Source organism: Atractosteus spatula, chromosome 3, assembly GCF_055471065.1.
Source record: "Atractosteus spatula isolate fAtrSpa1 chromosome 3, fAtrSpa1.hap1, whole genome shotgun sequence".
In the NCBI taxonomy this organism is placed as follows: Eukaryota; Metazoa; Chordata; class Actinopteri; order Semionotiformes; family Lepisosteidae; genus Atractosteus; species Atractosteus spatula.
Genome location: NC_142708.1, coordinates 26,082,065 through 26,105,354, shown reverse-complemented (window position 1 = coordinate 26,105,354; position 23,290 = coordinate 26,082,065). Strand labels below are relative to the sequence as shown.

Genomic DNA, 23,290 nt, shown 5'->3' with positions numbered 1-23,290 from the left:
AATCAATGGTATATATTATAAAATTGCAAAAGTAGACAAATATGACCCTATTTGAAATCAAGCCCTATTGAAATACTGTATATTGTTGGAGAAAATGACTTGAAGGAAACTCCACAGGCACATATATTCAGCATTGAACACAATCCTAGCATTTCTTATACATGGTTGCACCCATGTAGTTGTTTGCAGTGGTGTACTGTACCATGGTAAAAGTCAACCAAAGCATGAAGAAGGTATGATAAAGTATGACAGAAACAAAGGTTAGATGCAGTCCATAATAGTGAAAAAAATGCATGGGATATAAGCATGGGAATAACATAGATACACTGCCAGAATATCCTACAAATTATTGGAGCAAGTTTTATCAAAGAGAAATCAGTCAGAACCGAAGATTTCATGCCCACTTTATTAATTCAATAACATTGTATTTGATTTTATTCTGTTTTCTTTGTAATCATGTTATTTTTTCTGTGCAATTTTTCTAGAACATTTTATTAGTTTATATTGTATATTTGAACCTCCTTCTTCATGTTACTTTCATATTGTGTACAGTATCAGTATGTCTGTACAGAAGTTGAGAGCATACACACAATGACCTAAAGATTAAAAAAACTCAATCCTCAGATGACGTGAAGAAAATCAGAATCAGAAGTGATACTATTAGTTACAACATTTTGTACAAGTTGACATGTAAAAAGAGGAACTGTTTATTGCATATTAAGAATGGTGAATATTAATTTCACTCCCTAACGTTCAAGAGTTGGCTCATAAAACTATAAGTATCATACCCTTAACATGTTACAGTCACTTCTCTCAACACTGGGTCTCATAATTCCTTTAGAAGCATTTTCAAAATCACAAACTGAAATCATGAAGATGTTTTTAATTTTCTAAACATGTTTATGTTTTATTTAAGACTTGCTAGTTGTTCAAAACAGTTTTTTTTTGGTTGAAGAAAAATTGCGGTATTTTCTTGCTATTTATTTTTTGCTCTTTTTGACCACTTTAAAACAAAAATAACAGCAACAGCAACCTGTTGTGTGTACTGTGAAGAGAAACACCGAGTAGCAGTGAAGGAAGCCATTGGGAATAAAACATTTGCTTTTGTTTTTAAATGGAAATTGAAATGAAAGCACAATCATAAAAAATATACTGTATCTTGAAAATGCTTTCTGCATTGCCTTTAGATCAGCTGTAGAAACAGTTTTTCTTTGTGGTTTCCGCACTGACATGCTGCAAATTACTTCCTGAACTGACCAGTGCCCATCAAAGAGGCCTCTGCTGCCATATCATGATGAGAGAAGCGTTGTTAGTTATGTCTTTTTGTGCTGTGTGCAGAATTCAGTTACCTCTTTAGAAAAAATTAACTTTTGTTTCCTTACTTAGTTCACAACAGTTCACAAAACATATGCTACTATGCAGAAACTCATCTACTGTATGTACTGTAGCTCTTAAAGTTTTGTTTATTACTAAGTGAAAAGGATAAACAACAAAATTTTTTCCTTAAATTTATGTGTGGGTCTCAATGCACAAAATTGCTTCTAAGCAGCTAAAATTTTAAATCATGTTAATAGTATTCACATGAAGATATTTTAAAGTATAAAGAAAAAGTAGGTGAAAAAATATATCATTCCTCACATAAACTAATGTTTTTTTTAGTTACCAAACTACAGTTCTAATACAAAATTAATCATGACAGCAAAGAAAATATTTTATAATTATTTTTAACATCAAGTTTCTATGTGTTGTGAAATATTTATTCCATGACATTTTTAGATTCACACAGTGGGAATTTCAGTGTAACATAAAGTATGTTTCGAATAATGTGAAAATATAATGCATATATTCCAAACTTTTCTGGATAATACATGTAATGTTACATGTTACTATTTATTCAATTTTTAAACATTTAACTTAATGTTTTACTTAATGTTTTGTTGAGCGCCCTCTGGTGATACAGTGTTGCAATAACCAATAACTGCTTATTACGAATAGCTCATATTAAGAACTGTAGTTTATTTTTTAGCTATAGAAATGCAATGCAATTCAAAATTTGGCTTCCTCTTTTAAATTGATATTTGCCTGAATTCAATTTTATCTTCTTAGATATCTCATCCCAGATTTTCTTTTTGACAGAATAAGGGAACGAGACAACAATGGCTCATATGCTCTCTGTCTCTTGCATGAGGGCAAAGTTCTTCACTATCGAATTGATAAAGACAAGACTGGGAAGCTTTCAATACCCGATGGAAAGAAGTTTGACACACTTTGGCAGGTACACTAAGGGTTCAAATACAGTATAGTGCAAATATTAGTGTAAAGAAAAGGAAATTTAAATAAAAGTTAAATCAGTTTTCTCTGATAAAAAGGTTGGTAAATATGATGTGTACATTATCATTATCCCTCCTTAATTCTTTGCCCTATTTTTTTCTTAAATATCTTAAAAGATCTGGGTGCTTTCTCATAAAACGTGCTAAGGTGCTCAAAATACAAATATTCTCTTCTGTAAAGATAATGTTAATCAATTTGATTTTTAAAAATATAGTTGTGAAATCGTCCACGCATTCTCTTACCGAGAATTTTAAAGTAGCACTTCTGGTAAAATGTTATCATTATACACTACCTCAAAGTACTTATACTATAGGCGGTATTTGGTACTGTTTTACTGTATATAGCCTTATCTTTGAGGCAAAAACTCAGATACCAGTAACCAATACAGTACCATCATAGTTATTTTCCTGCATACCTGTATACTGTTCCAAAGTAAATGCACCAATCCTTTTGGTGGTAAACTGGCCATTAAAAGCAGCACAGTTTTTATTTGAAATGAAACTGGGACTATGATGTGGTAGCTGAGATGACAAGGGCATCTAGCTCCTGACCAGAAGGTCCTGGGTTCAATCCCAGGTAGGGGCAAGCGATGTAGCTTGCTCTAATTCCTTCCAGACGGCTCCCAGGTCCACTCAGCCTGCTTTCCAAATGAGTACTAATCCTTCGGGGGGTAATAAGCCGGCCAAAGTGGGATGCTGACCCCATCACCTCCACCTCCAGTGTCAGATGGTTGAGAAAAATGGTGTCCTATGCCCCCCATTCCCCCAGTGGCCTTTATGGCCTGAAAAGGGGACCTAACCTATGATATGTTTCCATCAAACAGCTAGTAGAGCACTATTCCTACAAGTCTGATGGACTTCTCAGAGTTCTTACAGAGGCATGTCCACGGCCCGACTTTGCTGCAGGTATGTTATATTCATTGCTTTCTATTCTGTTGGAAAACATTGTAACCGTTCATTATGCAGTACTGTACTGTATATGAGTTTCCAGCATTGTGTCCTTCTCTTATTTCTGATCAACAACGCAGTGGTAGATGCTCTAGGACAGACTATAAGATGCACATATACTTTGTTAAAGCCTTTGAAGGTATAATTTATGGAGTGAAGCACTTCTTTTTTACAAAATGAATTATTTTTCCTCTTTAAAGTTTTAAAGTATTAATTATTAGAATGAGCTTAATGGCATCCAATGATTCATGTATCCATTGTTGTATAACTCAATTGTGAAAATCAAAAGTAATTACAATATTTGAAAGAATGCAAAGACTTTGAAACATATCATTTGCGAAAATAGCTACCGTTGAGGTTTTTACACGCCAGATCAGAGGTGACAAGGAAGGTTTAAAAAAGCATCTAAATAACTGAATGTTTTCACACTGTAAACTATGTGAAAACAGTGATGTGTGACATCTCTTTCAAAGCTCTATCAAATGCAAAATATCAGATTGGATAATTAAGGATTTGGATCTTCATAGCATTCATCATAGAACAATAATAAAAAAGAAACATAAAGGAATCTTCAGACAGCGGAACACTGTACATAAAGGAGCAAGTTAAGCAATACATTTGCTCCATCTGTCATGAATAAACCTGTAAAGCTATCATTGAAATACTAATTAAATTAACAAATATGGCTGCAGACAGTCCAACTGTCATCTATCGTTTAAATAGTGTATGTGATCACTGAAAGTATTGGTGCAAAATAAAAGTAGGTCTGGTAACTACCTACAGTGTGGTTATGTAGTTAACTCTGGGGTGTAACTGTCTCAATATATTTGAAATGCACTGAGAAAATGGCACCATACATATATGAATGGCACAGGCAAGAGAACTTACTTTACCTACTGGTGTATTCTGTACAATGACCATAACATTTTCATTTAATAAAATACTGTATAATTGAGCAGTCTGTGGGCAGAATGAGAAAAACTTACAGTATGTCTAATCCCTAACAGACAGACTCACTTGGTCTTTGCATCGTCCTTTTTTAAACAAACATAACTCCAAACTCAAAACCTCAAAATGAACACAGAGTACATTTCACCCTCTGAAAGATTACAATACTGTCATATCTGTGCTAAAAAAAAAGCATTCAAAAGAGCTTCAGACGATGCAATTGGAATAAATTAAAATAACTCTGTGGTGTGGTTTAACGGCACCATTTCTGGCTGGTCTATACTAAGTATTGTGTCTATGTCATTTGCACACATATACTATACCAGTGAAAAATATTGTTAAGCTGTTATAGTGATGTGATGGTTTCATTTTCTGGAACAATAAGAATTGTAACAGTAAATTCTGAGAGTGATGTATGGCTTTCAGGAATAGGACACATTGCCAAGCACTTTCTGCACATGGATTCGAATTGTACAATATACAATTTATTAATACAATATCACATTGTGTAGAATAAACCAATAAGAGTATTAATATACTGTACACAGGCATGTGGATAGATCTACTGTAATACAAATTGCTGATCATTAACTCATATACAGTATTACAAAGACATTAATATTCAATTCAATTCAGTTTTTTTTTATGTAGCGCTTTTTACAATGGAAATTTTCACAAAACAGCTTTACAGATTTCCGGGTCTAAACCCCCAGTGAGCAAGCCTAAGGTGACAGTGGCAAGGAAAAACTCCCTCAGGTTAAAGTAGGAAGAGACCTTGAGAGGAACCCAGGCACGAAAGGGAGGAACCTATCCTTCTCTGGCCGGCACTGGGTTAAATTAGAATTAACACATACTGTATGAGAGTCGTCTGTGTTAAATTACATGGTGGGAAAAGTACAATCACGTATGGTAATGTCCAACAGTGTCCGGAATGTTCAATTGGTTTCCTTCAGTTGAGATTTCTCTGGAAAGGGCTTTGTAGAGGACCAGCTGTTGATTTTACGATAAAAGGACCTGGATTGCGGATTCTAGATTAGTAACATCAGCGTTAAACACATTTACAATTGGTTTGCGATTCAGCAGATTTCTTCTACTGCAGAGAGACACTCACAACCTGCCATCTTGGAGAAAAGTTATAGGCCTGCTACTTGAACAATGCTTGCAGTCACATGGTTGGTGATTGATTGTGACACCGTCAGGTTCCTGGTTGGTTGTCTACCTGGTCATCAAGGTCATTCTCAAAGTGGTCTCCTTTGTGGTCTGAGACTGAAAGACAACAATTTTTGAACACTTATCATTAGTAACAGGAACTTTATGATGTCCTGGTCTGTGTTAAAGACTCAGGGCATTCTGCTTATCAAAGAGGTGCATTCCTGGAGGCCTAAGCTGCTAAGGTTATTGTCTCATCAAGATGACAGAAACATTATTAGAATCTTTAATAGCACTTAATTCTTAGTAGAACAATATGATCTGGACAGGTTGCATATTCAATATTTACATCTGGCACCACCTGGTGGTAAATACGTTTTTTTCTGCCATTTACACACCCATGAGCAAAAAAGGCCTACTGCTGGATTTTAGCCACTTAATTATCAATGTAAGCAATACAACATTGACAATACGAGCTCTGAAGAGCTCAAAATACCTTGTATCATGACTGAATCCATGTCTCATGGCTCAATTGAATGACTAAGAACACATTTTAATTTACTATTTTTATTTTATATTGGTGTGTTTTAGGTTTCTATTCCTAAGGTCTGTTTTTGCTGGTAAGGGTCACAGCAACCCTGAGTCTATGCCAGAAGCACAGGGCACAAGGCGGGGCTAAGCACTAAAAATGCCAGTCCATTGCAAGACACCTTTGTCTTTAACCTGAGTTTAATCTTTCAGTCACAAAAATGTGGTTCAGCTGTTATTTAAATCAGATTCTGTATTTTTTTTTCTTTAGAAATGCTTCTCAGGGGTTTCAAATCTATGTCTGCAAATTCAGTTTGAACCTTAATGGTACAACAGTTCATTTACCTAAAACAGAAAATCCATTTAGTGTTAGTTTTGATGCTATGCTTTAGAGTAAGGCTTATTTTTATGAATATGTACTGAACAGAGAAGTGCTTATGAGTGCTACATTTAAATATATATATATATGCATATATAAGCTATACATTCTGTCAACATGATCTGAATTCTTTGCTTTGTTGTGCAGGCAGTATAAATATAGGCCCACCACGACTTCCTGACCATCACCCTGTAAGTGTTCAAACTGTTAACTCTAACTTCATCTTCTTTTTATTTTATGGCTGTGCTTTTGTGTTGGTGTGCATTTTCACTACGGTAACACTTACGTTTACTATAAAATATTTTTTCAAAACAGCGCAATTGTTTCCTGTTTGTCCCATTCATAAATACCAACATATCCAAAACATACTTAAATGATGCCTTAAACGAGGTAGTGCTTTGTGAAAGCCCACATGGAACATGTAAAAAATGATCAAGAACTTGAGAGCTTTTCCGGTCTTGTTTGTGCATGCTACTGTCCACAGCAATGTTTTCTTTTTGCGTTCCCCTATTTCAGCTTTTATGTATTATTTTCACATTGTCCAGTGTTTACAATTTATTGCTATAATTATGTAGACCAACAGAACTTAAGTAAGCAGTACGCACCAGAATCAGGGAGCTGATTATCAAAAGCTATTGCCTTAAGAAATGTGCAAGCCTCTCTCCATTATGTTCATTATACAGGTTAGACTCTAAAACTTTAATAAACCAGTCTAAGATCTCATACTTCCCTGTCCATGTCAAGTTCTCTTTTTAGAATTGAACACTTTTAAAATGTTTTTAAAAGTATTATTTCTTTATGGTACAGATTTTATTTTAGTAAAACAAAATATAATATTAAAATAAACATTCCTAAGATTAATTCAATTGTGCAGCTTTCCCATAGTAATTTTAGACAAAGGAGCAAGAATCAGGAGTCTGCATGGTCATTCACATTACAATCTGCAAAGGCAAAGCTACTGTACTGCATATGTTATTGATGTATTTACATCTGCTTCAGTTTGTGCTGTGGGTTTTGTCCGAGTTGCATCTTCTGTAAATTGACACCCTGACTTTAATACGGCAGGTCTCTGTCATGCATTGTCTAATGTATCAATGTAACATGAAGGGTCTCCATATTTTTGGTACAATTGCACTTCATGGGATATCATGTGGCCTGAAATACAGAAAGATGTCTGTCAGTGTCACTGACCCCAGATATAAGTATTAACCTATATCTTAGTATTCTGCCAAGTTTATTTTTACATCAACTAAAATAATGACTTGTGAAACATGAACTACATTATGTTTTCAAACTTATCGATTTGGCCCTGATGCTTGTGATTGTGATCAACTACTTTGATAAAACCAAAAGCAGTACTGCCCCAAACCTTCCCCTCAACAATAGTTGAAGTACAGTATTTGTCAATCACGAGATCAACTCCTCCGAGCAACTTTTAATCATATTGAATGAACAGTTTATGTTTATTTAAAAAAAAACATTTTTAGTAAAACAGGCTGTTACATAAGCAATAGGTATAATAATGTGCAATTAAATTCACTCGCACCCTACTCTACCTTCCATTGCATGGTTTATTGTGCACATGAAATCAATCCAATGTAACCAATAATTCACAAATGTTTTCAAAATAATTGATGATTCACCAGTTTTATTGATCATGATGTTGTAAAATACATGCATTCATCTAAAACTGTAAGATATGTACCATTATTCCAGAAAAAGAAATAGATGATAAAACAATGGAAAAATTGATGCACTGTACAGTAGTACTTTCAAGAATTTGATTAAATAACCACCAATTGGTGATTGAATGTAAACTTTTTGTTTTGATCTGTTGATGTGTGCAAAGCATAACTGTCAATATGTTGTTTTGGGCATTTGAAAAATGCTTCCTCATATGAAATTGACTTTCAAGCTCTTTCTGGATTAAGGGAAGTCCCTAGTGATAAAGTACCAGCTTTGTGTCCCTGGAATATGAAGTAGAAAGAACAAGATCACTGCTGCTGAAACACAGATAACACACATACTGTACACACATTCAGACCAAGAGAAAGACTGACTTTACAACAGAGAATTGTTAACAATAGGTTTATGACAATTAATAGAAATAGAAATAGAAAAATATATATTTGACTGAAAACACTGACCTTGTTTTTGATTTGAAATTTCAGCAAATAAATTGTCATATTCAAACAAGAATTGAACATGAAAGTTAAATTGCCTAATAAATATAACATATATTAATTTCCTGAAAATAACCTAAAGTAATCGTTTTAGTCTGTGTAGCTCCCTCTTCTGACAATACTGTGCCATTACCATACTTGTACAGTACTAACAAAGTTAGGCTTTTAGATGTCAATCATTGTGATATTTTATTGCAATACTATTTTTTATTTATTTTCATATTTATCCATAGCAGATTTGGTATTGTATATTGTGTTAACATCGATTAGTCATTTCTTCAAACCAGAGGACTCACGTTTAAACTACACTGAAGTGCATTTGAAATTCGGAACAGGAGACTCTTTTCACAAAGGAACAAGCCACACAGCCCTGTTGTCAAAACTGATAACCTGGCCTCTTGAAAGATAAGATTAGTTAGCTTCTAGCTACCAAACAGGCTAACTGGGGAGAATGGCATCCTCGCATTTCCATCCTTTCTTTTGACTAGATTTATATTACAAGATTTCATTTCTATCATTTCTAGTTGGTGCAGGTTTCATCATTCATCTCTAACTTATTAATGAAATGGAAGATAACTAACCATTTCAAATGCTAAAGATAGAAAGCATCAGATGTTGTGCATCTTCAGCTATGTTGACCACAATCAAATGGTTTTATTTGCATTTGAAAAAAGGACATCTTTCTTGTTTACCGTTTCGCTGTCACTGATTAAGGACAGATAGCCACCGATAAGTATGGATACTGGGTTTTGCGGACATTTTTTCATTGCATGTATAACCTACAGACGTGATTTAGAAAGTTCTTAGAATGTTTGAATGGTACAGTATGAAGATGGCTTAAAGTCTAACAGGATACTGTCTACACTATAGGGAAAATTTGTTCTTGCTAGTAGCCACCAATGGGTATGTAGAATGCAGGTATTTTACTGTATGTGTACAACGTGAAATTTCTTTAGAAATGTATAATCAAGTGCAAACAATAATTTGAAATGATCATTTTTTGTTTCATTAGATTTGAAAATATTTTAAAAAATGGAAGACATAAAGAACTTCTTTCATTTCAAACTCTTGCAATGGTTGGACAGTAGTTCGGTAGGTTGGATAGTAAATACAGGTTTAATGTTTATTTAAACTTCAATTCTTTTAATAATGTTACCAGAACAGATTTATATTACGGAGCATTATGAGCAGTAAAACTACTGCATACAATGAAAAGGGTCAAATATGGGGTAAAGTAAGGCAAGAATATCATTCATGTACTGTAAAATGCAGTACTCTTGAATGACAAAGAACCTTTCACAATTTATCAAATGTCTTGAAGCTTTAATTCAAAAGCATTAGTGTTCTAAAACAAGAAAAAATGAAAAAACAGCAAACAATGTGGATATCTAATCATTATCCGAGAAACTGGCACAGCATTTATCTTTTACAAACATCATGTGTTGTGAAGAGATTTTATGCTGATGTTTCATTTTTTTAGTTTTTTTGGAAAATAACATTTTCCTCTTTGAAATTGTGGTTTCCAGAGAGGTGCCACAGGTGGGATTATCTCCAGAATCAAATCCATCACAAAGACTGGCAGCAGAAAGGTGCACAAACACACAGTTCTACCCCTTTGTTTTATCCCACTGTGAGAGTGGTAGGAGATACTGTACATGCAAATAACTAACACAATCTGACATTTTACTAATGTGTGGTTTGCTACTAACAAAGTTTTGGAGCAGCTGTTATGATTCCTATTTTTCTGATCTGTTTACATGCATCCAACTTTTGTATATTGAAATTGGAAGGGTCCTGCAACATTTATAGGTGAATTGAAATGATCTGACCAACGTGCCATTCACTGAATTTCTTAGAACTCTACAACTCAGAGGCTCAAAATACCACTCAGTCTGAAGAAGTAGTGAATAATGAACACCTGATATGGCTATTCTCTAGCCATATGAATTATACCATGTCGGAAGCATGGACAGTATTTTAAGACAAACTTGCAGCTTTAGGAAAATACATTAAACCTGGTATAAAAAGATGTGGATGAGGGGGTGGTGGCAGAAAATGTACAAGAATACTGTAAATGGTTGAACAGTTCTTAAAGGTTTTGTTAAATGAATCATTATGCAAAAATGAACTACTTAACAAAACTGTTATTTAATTCACAAGTATTTTTCTGCTTTACTACTATTCAACTCGACAGCGTAAAGCTGCAGTAATTCTACAGCACTTACAAAACTGGAGAGACTAGTCCCTTAATGAAATTACATACAGTATGTAAAAACCTAAACCTAAGGAATGGCGCTGGTTTTTTCTAAACTCTGTGCTGTAAAATTTAAAAATAGTTTTTTTTTTATGTTGTTCTGGTTAGAAATTATAGCTGTCTGCCATTTTCATGCAACACAGTGAGCATTATAAGAATCAGCTGCATGTCCAACCATTAATTCTCACTGTATTTTTTGGTAGAGGACATTGCTTCACTGTTAGTTGATTGTTATCAAAATGCTTCTAAAATGCTTATAAATTTATGTACAGTGTACATTATACACTGTATAATATATTAACAAGCATTACCTGAGCAATTAGTTTGCATTATACAGTCCCTTCCAGGAGTTAGCAAAGGTCCCAATCCACAATATCTAGGACTAGTGATCTCAGACGAAAAGCAAGACCAGCTCCATTCAGGACTGTAGATCGTTAGTGGTGTTAGTGGACCAGTAGGGGGAACCCTTCACTCTGGACCAGAATTTCAAAGCCAATGATGAGACTGGTCAATAGACAGCTTGGTAAATAATTTTCAAAGAGTAAGGCACTTTTCAAAAGCCAAGATACTCTTTATGCCGATATCCTGCCTTGATTCCACTTACAGAACTCACAACATGTCTTAAACTAAAAGTGCCTTTAATTTAATTGCTGAAGAGAGTTCTCTGTCTTCCTCTTGAGCTGTTATGTAATGGCTGGATCATAATCACTTTAGTGGTGGGTTAAGTGGTTCTTTTCATTATGTAGTGTATAAATATAGTATGTGTTTATACACGTACTGTATATGTACTCTATAATGTTGTGGGATGCTTTAGGATGAAAACCTCAATAGAAATTCAAGGGAGATCAAAAATATTAGACTAAGACTTATCTCTTTGCTGCCCTCGAGAGGTCATGTAAGTGTATATACTGTTTTTTGTGGTTGAATTGAATTATAGCTTGGTCAGGTCTTTTTAATTCACCCACAAATTATGTGGAGCTCAAGCTTCTCTCATTTTAAATAAAATAGTTATAAAATATATACTATACAGTATATTCCAAATCGCAAAAATCAAACACAAAATCTCTCATTATGGATTTCTTCAATGGCACCTGCATGTGCATGTTATCTTTTACAAAAGTATGCTAATTACAGAAGAAATAATTAATTTTAGTTAATTATATATATATGATATATGTATAATTACCTAGCTCCATTGTTACTTTTCTGGAGATTAATTACCTGTCCATACAAACACCATTCAACTTTTATTTCCATATTTTTTTAGACTGAAACGTGTCTTATTATAGCATTCAAATACATTATAAATGATCTAAATTGTTTTTGTAAATCCAAGGAAATGCAATTGAATTTTGAATTTACGGTATTTTGATCTAAAATTTGTTCTGATAGATATTACCGCCAGCATATATACATGTACATATATATACACAGTACTGTATTTGTGTAAGTATAGGTTCTAGCTTTATTAAAGAACCATATTTTCAAAATTGTGCAACATGGAGCAACAAAAATGATGGACATACAAACACGGGGAAGATATTTCTGTAGACAATGGCTGTGGACACCAAACATGCAGTCGTGTTATTAGATTTGTCATGTTTGCAGTCCCTCATGGATGTACTGTAACATACAGTTGCAGTCGTATTGAGATAACATGGCATCTATTGGAACATGTACTATTGTCTGTTATAGACCATGGCAACACCTTATAATGACTTGATCTGCAAGTGAACCAGATTGTGTTCTATGGTCCACAGTTTTCGCAATGTGATTGTTTTAATAGATAGTATCAGTTTGTAGTTACCATATACAGTATATAGTGTATAATATGTACATGTATATATACAGTACTGTATGTTGTCAGTCATTTAATCAGTGTTCTGTATGTCACAATCCACAAGGAAAGAAACATACAGATTAAAATTTAATTGAATGATAATATAATCTAGATGTATTGCTTCACATTTTATGAATGATTTTACCCTACTGGTATAGTGTTGCTTTGCCATTGCAAAGCTCTATAGGATGTTTGCTGTCTACCAATGAAAATAAGGGAAAATGCTTTACAATACACAAAGAGTGTTTCTACTGTGTCGTCTACCAATTATTTTGTCTCTTAAAGGTTGTGTGGCTCACTCCAGAAACTAAATAATCATCCAGCTCAGTTTTGTTTTGTCTGAAATCTTTTGAAAGAAGTTCCTTTTATTTAACTGTTTCTCCCTTCATTCGGGTGAGTCAAGATCTCAACACCTTCAGGGCACTTTATTGAAACCTCAAAGATCTTTTCTTTACTTGAGTGAGACACGTGATTTCTGATCACCTTTATCTGATCATCAGGCTACACTAACCTGAGGTGATAAATATTGCATCTTATGGTGACCCAAAGCATTAAAAACTATATTGTAACTAAAAGCTTTTAGTGGATACTGAAATTTTAGTCCCGAGACAGGGGAATTGGACTACTAGGGCACTTGTAAAATTAAATTTGAAATTACCACTGTAATGTGAGAAAACAAGAATTTAGCCAAAGTCAATGTCTCCTTAAAAGGGATATTGAGAGAGTCACTTAGTTTATCCAGATGGTACAATATACGGAACTATTTTTGAGTGCAGATTTCTAAGGACTCCAGTTCATGTGCCTTTAAAGTAAATGAGGCTTGACAATCCTGTTTGAAAAATTCAAACTCTGCTTTAATGCTTGCAAATTGTGCATTTAATCATTGATGTAATATTTATTCTGAGCTCCCTTCATAATCATGCTTGGTGTGCCTTGTACTTAATGACTTCTCATGCATTTATACAGGCTGCCACTGCTCACCAAAATACTTATGAACCTAGTGTGGCAAGAAATAAAACCAAAGGTAAGTGAAGGAAGTCTTTAATTTAATATTTTAAGGATTTAATTAAAGTATACTATAGATTTAACTAAAGTTTAGTATCAGAATAGCATTTCATGTACATTATAGTATAAACTAAAACTTTTTTTTTCTTGAACACAAAAAATCTGTCCCATTCTTTCAGTTTTCTGAAATGAAAATTTTTTGGATGATCATTTATTCAGTTACACAAAACTACATTGCCTATGCTTGGGATTTATTCCAATGATTCCAAAAAATATTAGCTCAGAATATGAGAGAGCTCAGAGATTGTGCAGAAATAAATGTTTTAATTACACTCACTACCATTTCTATCATGGTAAAACACATTACTTTCCTCAGTATAGTTTCATATATTGACTTGTGTTTTCTTTTCTTTTTTCAATGAAGCAGTACTTTCTCCAGAGGCAATGCCTATGGACACAAGTGTTTATGAAAGTCCCTATGCAGACCCCGAAGAACTGAAACCAAAAACAGTTCACCTGGACCGCAAACAGCTCTTTTTGGAAGATGGGGAGCTTGGTTCTGGAAACTTTGGAAAAGTCTTGAAAGGAATTTATAAAATGACAAAGTAAGCACTTAATAGAAAACAGTTGGGGTGAATAGTGAACAACTTTAGTGTATTTTTATTACATATTTAAGAAATGGAGGCAGCATGGTGGCTCAATGTTTAGCATTGCTACCTCACAGTGCTGGGGCCCTGGGTTCAATTCCTAAGGAGTTATCTGCATGAAGTTTGTATGTAAAATACATAACCAATGCATATAAAATACCACTTAAAAACAATCTGTAAATACTATAAGTAAGCAAAGTAAATACTGTAATCAAAGAGAAAGCTGGCTGCATTATTCATGCCTACAGATGAATTTATGTAAGTGATATTGTAGTCCACCAGAGATTAGTCCACAATCTGTTACAAAGTACATCTCTGAACATACTCAATACAAAAACAAATTTGCTGGTTTAACAGCAATGTCAATAAAATACAAGCTATAACTTCACCACTTAGGCACTGAAAGTGTCCAAGACACGCCTCAAATAGAAAGTTGTGTTTTTCTATAATTTGCAATAAATTTGCTCTTTCCAGAAAATAAATTCAACATGATCTGTTGAACACTACACATCATGACAACCTTCTTTTGAGCCCAGCATGGACTGATGTTAATAATTCCTTTCAGTCCAGCATTGGGGGTTTGTGTTCATAACATTTTTCTCAAACAATGTGGAAAATTCTCTGACTTAGAGAATTCTGATGAATGTAAACATTCATCTCCTTGTTCAAAACACACAACCACATATTGCACACTTAATGAGCCATTAACTCAGACATTTCAAATGATTCGAACACTCCTTTCAGGTTTGGAGCTGTGTTAATTTAATCTTTTTTTCTCCACTAAGGAATGTTTTTTGGTTGACATTTCTAATCTATTCGGGCTACAAGAAGAGTGTGAAACACTAGGTGTGCACCTTGCCTTCATGGTTTTACCAAACCAACCCAAAGTTCCTTGTATTGTGTTGGACAAGATATATTGTGATGGATGTGGACAACGCTGAAAGCCTCACTAGTCATGTTTACCATGCATTAACTATTTACTGTATACTGAGAAGTTAAAATAAAAATACAGGTATTTTATAAATACCCATTGTATTTACAAACTTCCTCATGAGTAATTCAAAGATTTTTGGCAAACTGCAAAGTCTGTCCAACCCTTTCTTCCACCCTGTTTACCAGGACTGAAAAACCTGTAGCTGTTAAAATCCTGAAGAATGATGACAATGACCCAGCTGTGAAGGAGGAGATGCTTCGAGAAGCCAACGTGATGCAGCAGCTGGACAATCCTTACATTGTGCGAATGATTGGAATCTGCGATGCTGAAAACTTGATGCTGGTTATGGAACTAGCAGAACTGGGACCTCTTAACAAATATCTGCAGAAACACAAGTACATATAATACCATCATTTATTCATAAAGGAAACCACTATTGTCATTTTACCCATTTTTATCAAAGGCGAGGAAATGACAAAATGGTTTTAATGTCTGTCACATGAATTTCTTTAAGTTTCATTTTCCTTTGCCCAAGTAATGTGAACAAGTTAAAACAAATCAACACCCAAATGTGTTTCCCTCTGATGTTTTTTGAATAGTGCTCTATCTTACAACTTCTTTTTAATTTTTGTTATTTAGGTCACTATGTACCTTAGGTGATAAAATATTAAATATTATCTTCAGTATTATTCAGAATTTTCTTTTTAAGATGGGGTCAATAAAAGGACAAAAGCATGGGGGAGCTAATTTACTTTTTATGTAGTTTATTAGTTAAAGACGTCATTGTAATTAGCATAATTACATTAGCATGTTCAGCCTGCATTCTTCCATTCTTAACACATCTCCCTATGGTAAACATTTTCCAAAAGGTTTTGAACACATACAGTATGTTTTCTCACAAAAATACTGTATTTTATTTCAAATCATTTAATTTACATAATGATATTCTAGTATAGGAATGTAAAAAGAATGTTTTTAACCGTATGTTTCTTCACATCTGCAGGCACATAACTGTGAGGAATATCACAGAATTAGTCCACCAGGTATCTATGGGAATGAAGTACCTCGAAGAGAACAACTTTGTTCACAGAGATTTAGCTGCCAGGAATGTGCTTTTGGTCACTCAGCACTACGCAAAAATCAGTGACTTCGGACTGTCCAAAGCATTAGCAGCAGAAGAGAACTATTACAAAGTAAGTTGCACAGAAGCAAATCTAGAATTTAAGTGTAATAAAACAGGACTTCATTCTTACTTTATTTTTAGTTTGGGAGGAGCTTAAACCTCAAACTCACCTGTTTACTGCTCCTCTATATATAAATATCTTGCCTCCTGAGGACGTTTTGCCCATCTCGCATTCCTCCCTCCACCACATCTCCACCCATGCAGTAGCTCCCTGGTTCTTTCCTGTAAAGTGCATCAACAGCAAGGCCAGTTACACCAAATAAACTTTAAACACTTTGATGTCTTGTGACCCTGATTTACACATGGGAAATATACTGAAACTGATTTTCTAATACGCTGTTGTCCTCACTTGGTCTTTTTTGGTCATGTTTTGCTTGAATGTGGGTGCAGAAAACTGTCATATCATCTTCATTACACTACATGCGATAACAACATGTCTGAAAAGTAAATGGCATAATAAAATAAAATGTTCAGAAAATTGCTTAATGGTGTCTTCCATCACCTGACTTCTCTTTACCTGGACTCTGCTACTGCTGCTCTTAGAATTCCTCTGAAATTATGTCTTTTTACAAACCGTTATGAATATTGGAGTACCTGTAGTGTCATTTGCATAAGTGCATGTTGTTATGTCCTGTTTTGTAGTGTTTATACACTGTAGGTCATATGACAGTATTATGTACCCCATTCAACCATTACTTGAGTTTTTAAAGTCTAGCTCCTTGGTTAGAACACAAGCATATAATTAATTTTTGTTAAGTAGTGTGCAGTAGTGGTTAGGGATGCTAGAAGATAATTGGTTCAAATCTGAAGTGGCTCATTCCTTTTGTACGCTTGAACCAGGCTGCTTCCGTAGGAATGAGCAGAACAAGCAAAAACAAATATGTATTAATCAGCTTAAAAAACATAATGATGCTCAATTATACTGTACATATTAATCTGACATATCTGTCTTAATATTAAAAATATTAAAATGTATGCTAACGTTACATATAATTATAAATTAATCCAAATGAAAGAAAGCAGGATCCTTGAAGAATGGCACATCACATCTACAGTACTGCACATCAAAAAGCCAAAAACGTCAGTTATACTGATTCTTGCTTCTGAATTGAAGATGAATGGAAATTTAAAACCTGTGCTGCCATTGCTTTGGAACCAAAAAACACACTTGCTCTATATTCAATAATGTTTCTTTTTATTTTACTTTCAGGCCAAAACTCATGGAAAATGGCCGGTGAAGTGGTATGCTCCAGAATGCATTAATTTCTTCAAGTTTTCCAGCAAAAGTGACGTATGGAGCTTTGGTGTTTTGATGTGGGAAGCATACTCCTATGGACAGAAGCCATACAAAGTAAGACATCAGCACACAAACCTTCTGAAGTATAACCTGTTCACTGAGGTGTAAAGTGTTTTTTCTAATGTCTAATGATTATGACAAACGAACCAATTGTCTGTGTTTTCACACATTTACAGAGAAGAAAGATGCCTAAGTTGAAAGACCCAAAACTGTATGCCAATGTAATAGTACGCAAATTCTTATATCACTATCAACTTTTTGGCTCTGAATCAATCAGATTGTTTAAAGTAATACATCGATTAGCTTGAATCATAACATCACATAATTAGCATACAGAATCTGTTAAACCTGGAAATGGAACATGTTTTGAAAACTTAATCCAAAACATTTCAAATGTGTTTTTTTTTATTTCCTTGTAAATGCTGAAATCTCTTCATCCAACCAGTGTCTCTCATTGCATAGTACATTGTGAAACTGTCCATTGGCCAAGAGGTATATAACACAGTTTGAAGTTACCTCTATACACATAATTGAATGTTTGAAATCTTTTCTAAAGAATACACAGTTACTTTTTCAAACTGAGTGATACGTAGAAATTTAAACAAACCTCTTGAGGTTGCAAGATAATAGCAATTCTGCATTGCCCATCAGTCCAAATTTGTAATTAAATAATAAGACTTGTGTACCACATTGCTGAACTGTATACAGTATTGATAGTGAATGTGTTTACTGTAAGTCCATGTTCTGTTGTAAAACTATTTTGGAGAAGAATATGTAAATACTTTATAATTTAGTAATAAGCTGCTTTTTAAGCAGTTTTAGGTTAATTATTTAAAAAAACAAACATTCTTACTCTTCTTTTAACAAATAGTAACAGAACATTGTTCATAAAGGGTGATGGTTCCTGCAATGGTTAGGATGGTAAGGGAGATGACCAAAAATAGTGCCACAGCTGCAAAATGTACTAGAACATCTGTCAGTCACTGCTCAGGCAAGAATTGTATCACTAATGTGAAAAGGTCAGTTTTCAGATTTGTGGCTTCCTGTTTTACCTATTGAATCTATAATTATCACAAAACAGATACCTTAATTTGCTACGAATAGCTTTCTTTTAACAAAATTTGGTAATCAAGATTTTCCACTTCACATGTCACAATGAAGATTCTTCTTTCTCTTTTAATAAAAAACAAGTACATTTTGCCGACAACACAAATTTCAAATCAAAGTGTATGTCTAAACACGATCATATACTGTACATCTCAGTTGTGCTTTGCGTGATTTAAATAGTAAGATTGTTTAAAAATGTGAAAATACTGAATATAAATCAGTTGGACATATTTTTTTATTTCTTAACAAATAGGCAGGCACATAACCTTAATGAGTTAACACATATTTTTATTGAAATATAAAACTATACCCAGTCCGTTTACAAGTTTCTACTAAATTTCTCTATTACTGTATGCGGGATGAGAAGAACATCGTCCTTTTTCAACTCCCTTATAAACGTTTGTTATTGCTACGATTTTGTTTAAGCTTATTAAACAGAATATACTATACACTACATTTTCAAAATCCCTTTACATGTACTGTACAGTACATCCATTCTATACCTGCGAGAAACCGCTGTGTCTAATTCAAGGTTGCAAGTTGCAATACAGTATATTCTTATTTCCGTCAATGTATTAACATCCAAAAAAATAACTGCGAAATAACTGCAACTAAATAACTAATTGTTCTGCGGGGGTTGCAGGGGATGAAAGGAAATGAAGTTTTGCAAATGATTGAACATGGAGATAGGATGCAAGCTCCTGCTGACTGCCCGTCTGAAGTTTATGACATCATGCGCAAATGCTGGACCTATAAGTGAGTCAAAGTTTTCCTTTAAAATCTAAACATTCTAATGCTGCCTACTCTGACATTAGAGTTTATATGAAAATTGTGCTTAGCAATAAACAACTGAACAAAGAAACAAACAACAAAGAACTGAACCACGCCATAAGGAGCTATTTTGATTCTGCTTAGAATGCAATTGTCTTGGTAATTGATTTACAGAACTACAGTATGAAACTGATAGATTTGTTACCAGGTAAGTACAGGTCCCAGCCTGCTGAACCTCCCTGCTCACAATCTTTCCCAGCACTGGAGCTGTTTAATTAAGCTGAAGCACCACCTTTATCAAATTAGGCTTTACTATCTTACCCCATACCTTGTCACATTCCACCCTCCAACCCCAAGACTTCTTTCCCTTTCCTATCTGCACCTTCCTCTTCCTCAGCTAAGAACTCTGACTGATCGGCTCCCTGCTCAGGCAGCTCTGTATTTTTATGTATCGGATGTCACCTTGGTTCAAAGCCCTTTAGCAGTATAAGGTTAAGTATAAGACTTGGTTCCTCTGTGCCCACATTTAAAACATTTCAGTTGTTTCCAAAGTGGCAGAGTCTACACATTCACTCCACACAAAACTCCACTGTACTATTTAAATCATTCACCTTTCAATTGACGAGATTTACAGGACAAGAGAATTGTTGAAATTTGAACTCAATCTGCCCGTGTTCCTCACTAACAGCTCATTCTGCAGAAAATTATTTTTATTGGCATGACTGAAATTGGTTAAACTGTAGCCAAAGATCTATCATTAATGACTCTGGTCTAAAACAACCTGTGTTCTAGATGCTCTTCATTTAAAAACACAAAGACAATCAAAGTTCTAGAAAACCACATATTTTCTTTCCAACCTAACCAACAGAGGTCTCACAGAAACAAGGGGATCAACCACAATCTTAGCCCCATATCTCCCTGTTAATGCCTCTAATAAAAACTGCTCCCACCTGGGTGGGATTCCCCTTGCCCAGACCTGACAAAATGTCAGCCAAACTATTACCAAACCTTAATTTACTACTAAAAGCTTCTACACTATGAATTGGCTTCATCACTCTGTTCTCCTCCCCAATGATAGCTGGTGTGTGGTTATCGTACTGTGCTCACTATGTGGTGCTCTGTACCTGGTGTGAGATGGCTCCTTGACCTTCACCCTGTCACCTTAGCACTGACATACTCCTTCCCCTCTCCCCACTGTATGTTCACTATTTAGCTCAAGTGCTTTCAGTGGTTGCCAGTCTCTTGACAGTTTGTCCCTTAACAGACGCAAGCATTCTCCCGCCTTTCCTTCTCCACTTACTGACACGGTTAAGTGAAAAGGGAATATCAATGCAATAGTTTAATATTAACAAATGATGTAATCTTCATGTATATGTGCAGAGTTACTTATACCTCTGTATAGATACAGTACAAAATGACAAGAACCACAGTCAAATAAATTCACATAAAAAAAAGAAATGATTACGTGGTCAAAAGGATGAAGGAGTTCACTCCAGCAAGCACTATATTGATTTAATGGTTAAATCACATTTGTACTTTTTTGTTTATTTTTCTTTGCAGGACTGACGAGAGACCTGGATTTCACGCTGTTGAAGCAAGGCTAAGAGATTACTACTATGATATTTCACAATGATAACATTTTCAGGGGATGTATAGGTAGCTTAATAACTGTGCCATTTTTAGAAATATTATTAGATTTACTGGCATTTGACATCTTTATTTGATTGTTTTTAGAATTCTCTGTTGCTCGGTACAGTCCAATTTTATTTTTTAAAAAGTGACAATTTTATCCCATACATTTTTATCAAACCAAACATTTAACAGAACTGTAAAAGGCATGTACTGTATTGCAGTAAAAAAAACATGTAACAGAAGCTGAAAGGATCTCAAAGTGTGTAATTCACTTTCCAGTAACCTATGAATTCTGTTATTCTGTGTGCTTAATTCAGCTCCAGCTTTTTAATGGCAAACAATTATATGACGTATTGTTTTTATTATTACAGAGCAATTTTGACATCATCTGTTGTTCTGAATTATCTAACTTTATCAGATTTTTATATAAATGATAATATAAATTATACATTTATCATTTATTTATATTATATGAACATTATTTTTTCTCTTTTTGATTGGTTTTAGGGACTGCAAACAAGGAACACTTAAATTAATTTATTTCAACCAAATGTTTTTTTTGCATTACTGCCCAAAAATAAATTTGCATTATTTAATAAGCTGGAATTGAAAAAAATGACTTGTTGTGAATTGATATTTACTCATTTGTTTTGCCTTGTCCATCATTTATGAAGAAATAAATATACATTTTGAATTACAAATATCTTGTTTCTGGATAAGCTATACAGTAGGATTCTACACCAAATGTGTATATTATCTGTACATAATCATATATCCTTCAGTGCAAAAGATTGTTATAAATATTTCAACAGTAATTTAATTTTCATTATTAGTAGGTACATTATGTCTACACATTTCTGTGATGGCATCCTGCATAATCATTCTTCCTCTGTTCTAGGAGTAGTTAATCCGGGACAAGAATAACCATAATGTGTGTCATTCTACTTTCCTTTTGTTACAAAATGGTTATGGACTTCCAATATAATTGGTGCAATATAATTGGCGCAATATAATTGCTCAAAATTGCATTATAGAGATGCCATACCTTTTCATTTCAATAGTTCTTTCTTTCCCGTTCAAACCTGACAAAATAGCACCCACCTCCCAAAGGCAGACAATTATAAAACTTAAATAGCATCTACATGTAGAAATATTATGCAGGAACATTTATAACACATTTAAGAAGTAAAAAGGACAGTTGCTCATTAAGGACAATATGCCTTGTAATGTCAGTGAGTGTTCATCTTTGTAGCAGTCATTTTAATTAGGCAGAGGACTTGTCTTTTGTTAAAAAGGAACACGTTAAAATCAAGAAAAAGAGATAAAATGTAGTTTTGTTGTAAATATGTTAATTATTGGCTAAAAGAAGATACAACTAGTTTACATTTTACTATCCTAAGGAGATTTTTTACTAAGCCACTTTTTTATTATAATCCAGCACATTGAATGAATAGTTACATTGTTGAAAAGTGAATGTTATTTTCCATTTATGTTACCTTCACATTTTTATGATAATGTTAACGAGAATGTTCGTTAGATTCCTATATAGAAACTGTTAAATTAATATTTAAATATTTCAAAAATACATTTTGACCATAAAGGTAAATTGTTTTGAATTCATTGTAAAAAAGACTGAATGTTTCCATATGTTAGTATGGCTATTTTTTTTAAATAAGTAACTGCAGTGGTTATGCTTTTTGTTACGATGTAGGAGTTAATTAAATGACAATTCAAAACTGTATAACTAATTGTTTTTATTTCCACTCTATTGAAATACGTAGAATATTTTCTACAATTTTGATCACTACGGTACAAGAAATGTATTGCTGCTCTGATATCACTCCAGAAAAGTAAAACCAGAAACATTTTGGGACCTAAAGGTATGTCTAACATTGACAGTGCTGAAAGAAAATAAGCCTATTAGTCTTGAACAGAGAACACTAGAAGAGGACCAGGTTCAAGTATTCAAATTTCTCAAGGCATTGACTGCTTTAGAATCAACAGAAAAACACAAACCAAAGGACTAAAGTAGAAACTACATTAAAGTGGATTTAAAAGAAAGAACGAGAGGCACAAAAGGTTACTTAGCCTTATGGATGAAGCTGATAATTAGGCTGCCTTCAAGAAAAGGCTGGATAAGGATGTCAGATCAATA

The 23,290-nt window shown here is 34.0% G+C and overlaps 1 protein-coding gene across 4 annotated transcripts in view; it reads left to right on the top strand.

Annotated features, from left to right (window-relative positions):
* syk (spleen tyrosine kinase) overlaps positions 1-22,876 on the top strand; it is a 52,034-nt gene extending 29,158 nt beyond the window's left edge. The window contains exons 4-14 of one of the 4 annotated variants that reach the window (XM_088911992.1): positions 2,137-2,275; positions 3,155-3,236; positions 6,430-6,473; positions 9,992-10,054; positions 13,526-13,583; positions 13,992-14,169; positions 15,331-15,540; positions 16,149-16,338; positions 17,539-17,679; positions 19,376-19,488; positions 21,064-22,876. In XM_088911992.1, the coding sequence (XP_088768118.1) occupies positions 2,137-2,275; positions 3,155-3,236; positions 6,430-6,473; positions 9,992-10,054; positions 13,526-13,583; positions 13,992-14,169; positions 15,331-15,540; positions 16,149-16,338; positions 17,539-17,679; positions 19,376-19,488; positions 21,064-21,136 (1,291 nt within the window). In that variant the 3' untranslated portion in view covers positions 21,137-22,876. Of the gene's footprint in view, positions 1-2,136; positions 2,276-3,154; positions 3,237-6,429; positions 6,474-9,991; positions 10,055-13,525; positions 13,584-13,988; positions 14,170-15,330; positions 15,541-16,148; positions 16,339-17,538; positions 17,680-19,375; positions 19,489-21,063 lie in introns of all 4 variants that reach the window. The other 3 variants (XM_088911991.1, XM_088911994.1, XM_088911993.1) reach the window with 3 other exon arrangements.
* The last annotated feature ends 414 nt before the right edge of the window (positions 22,877-23,290 follow it).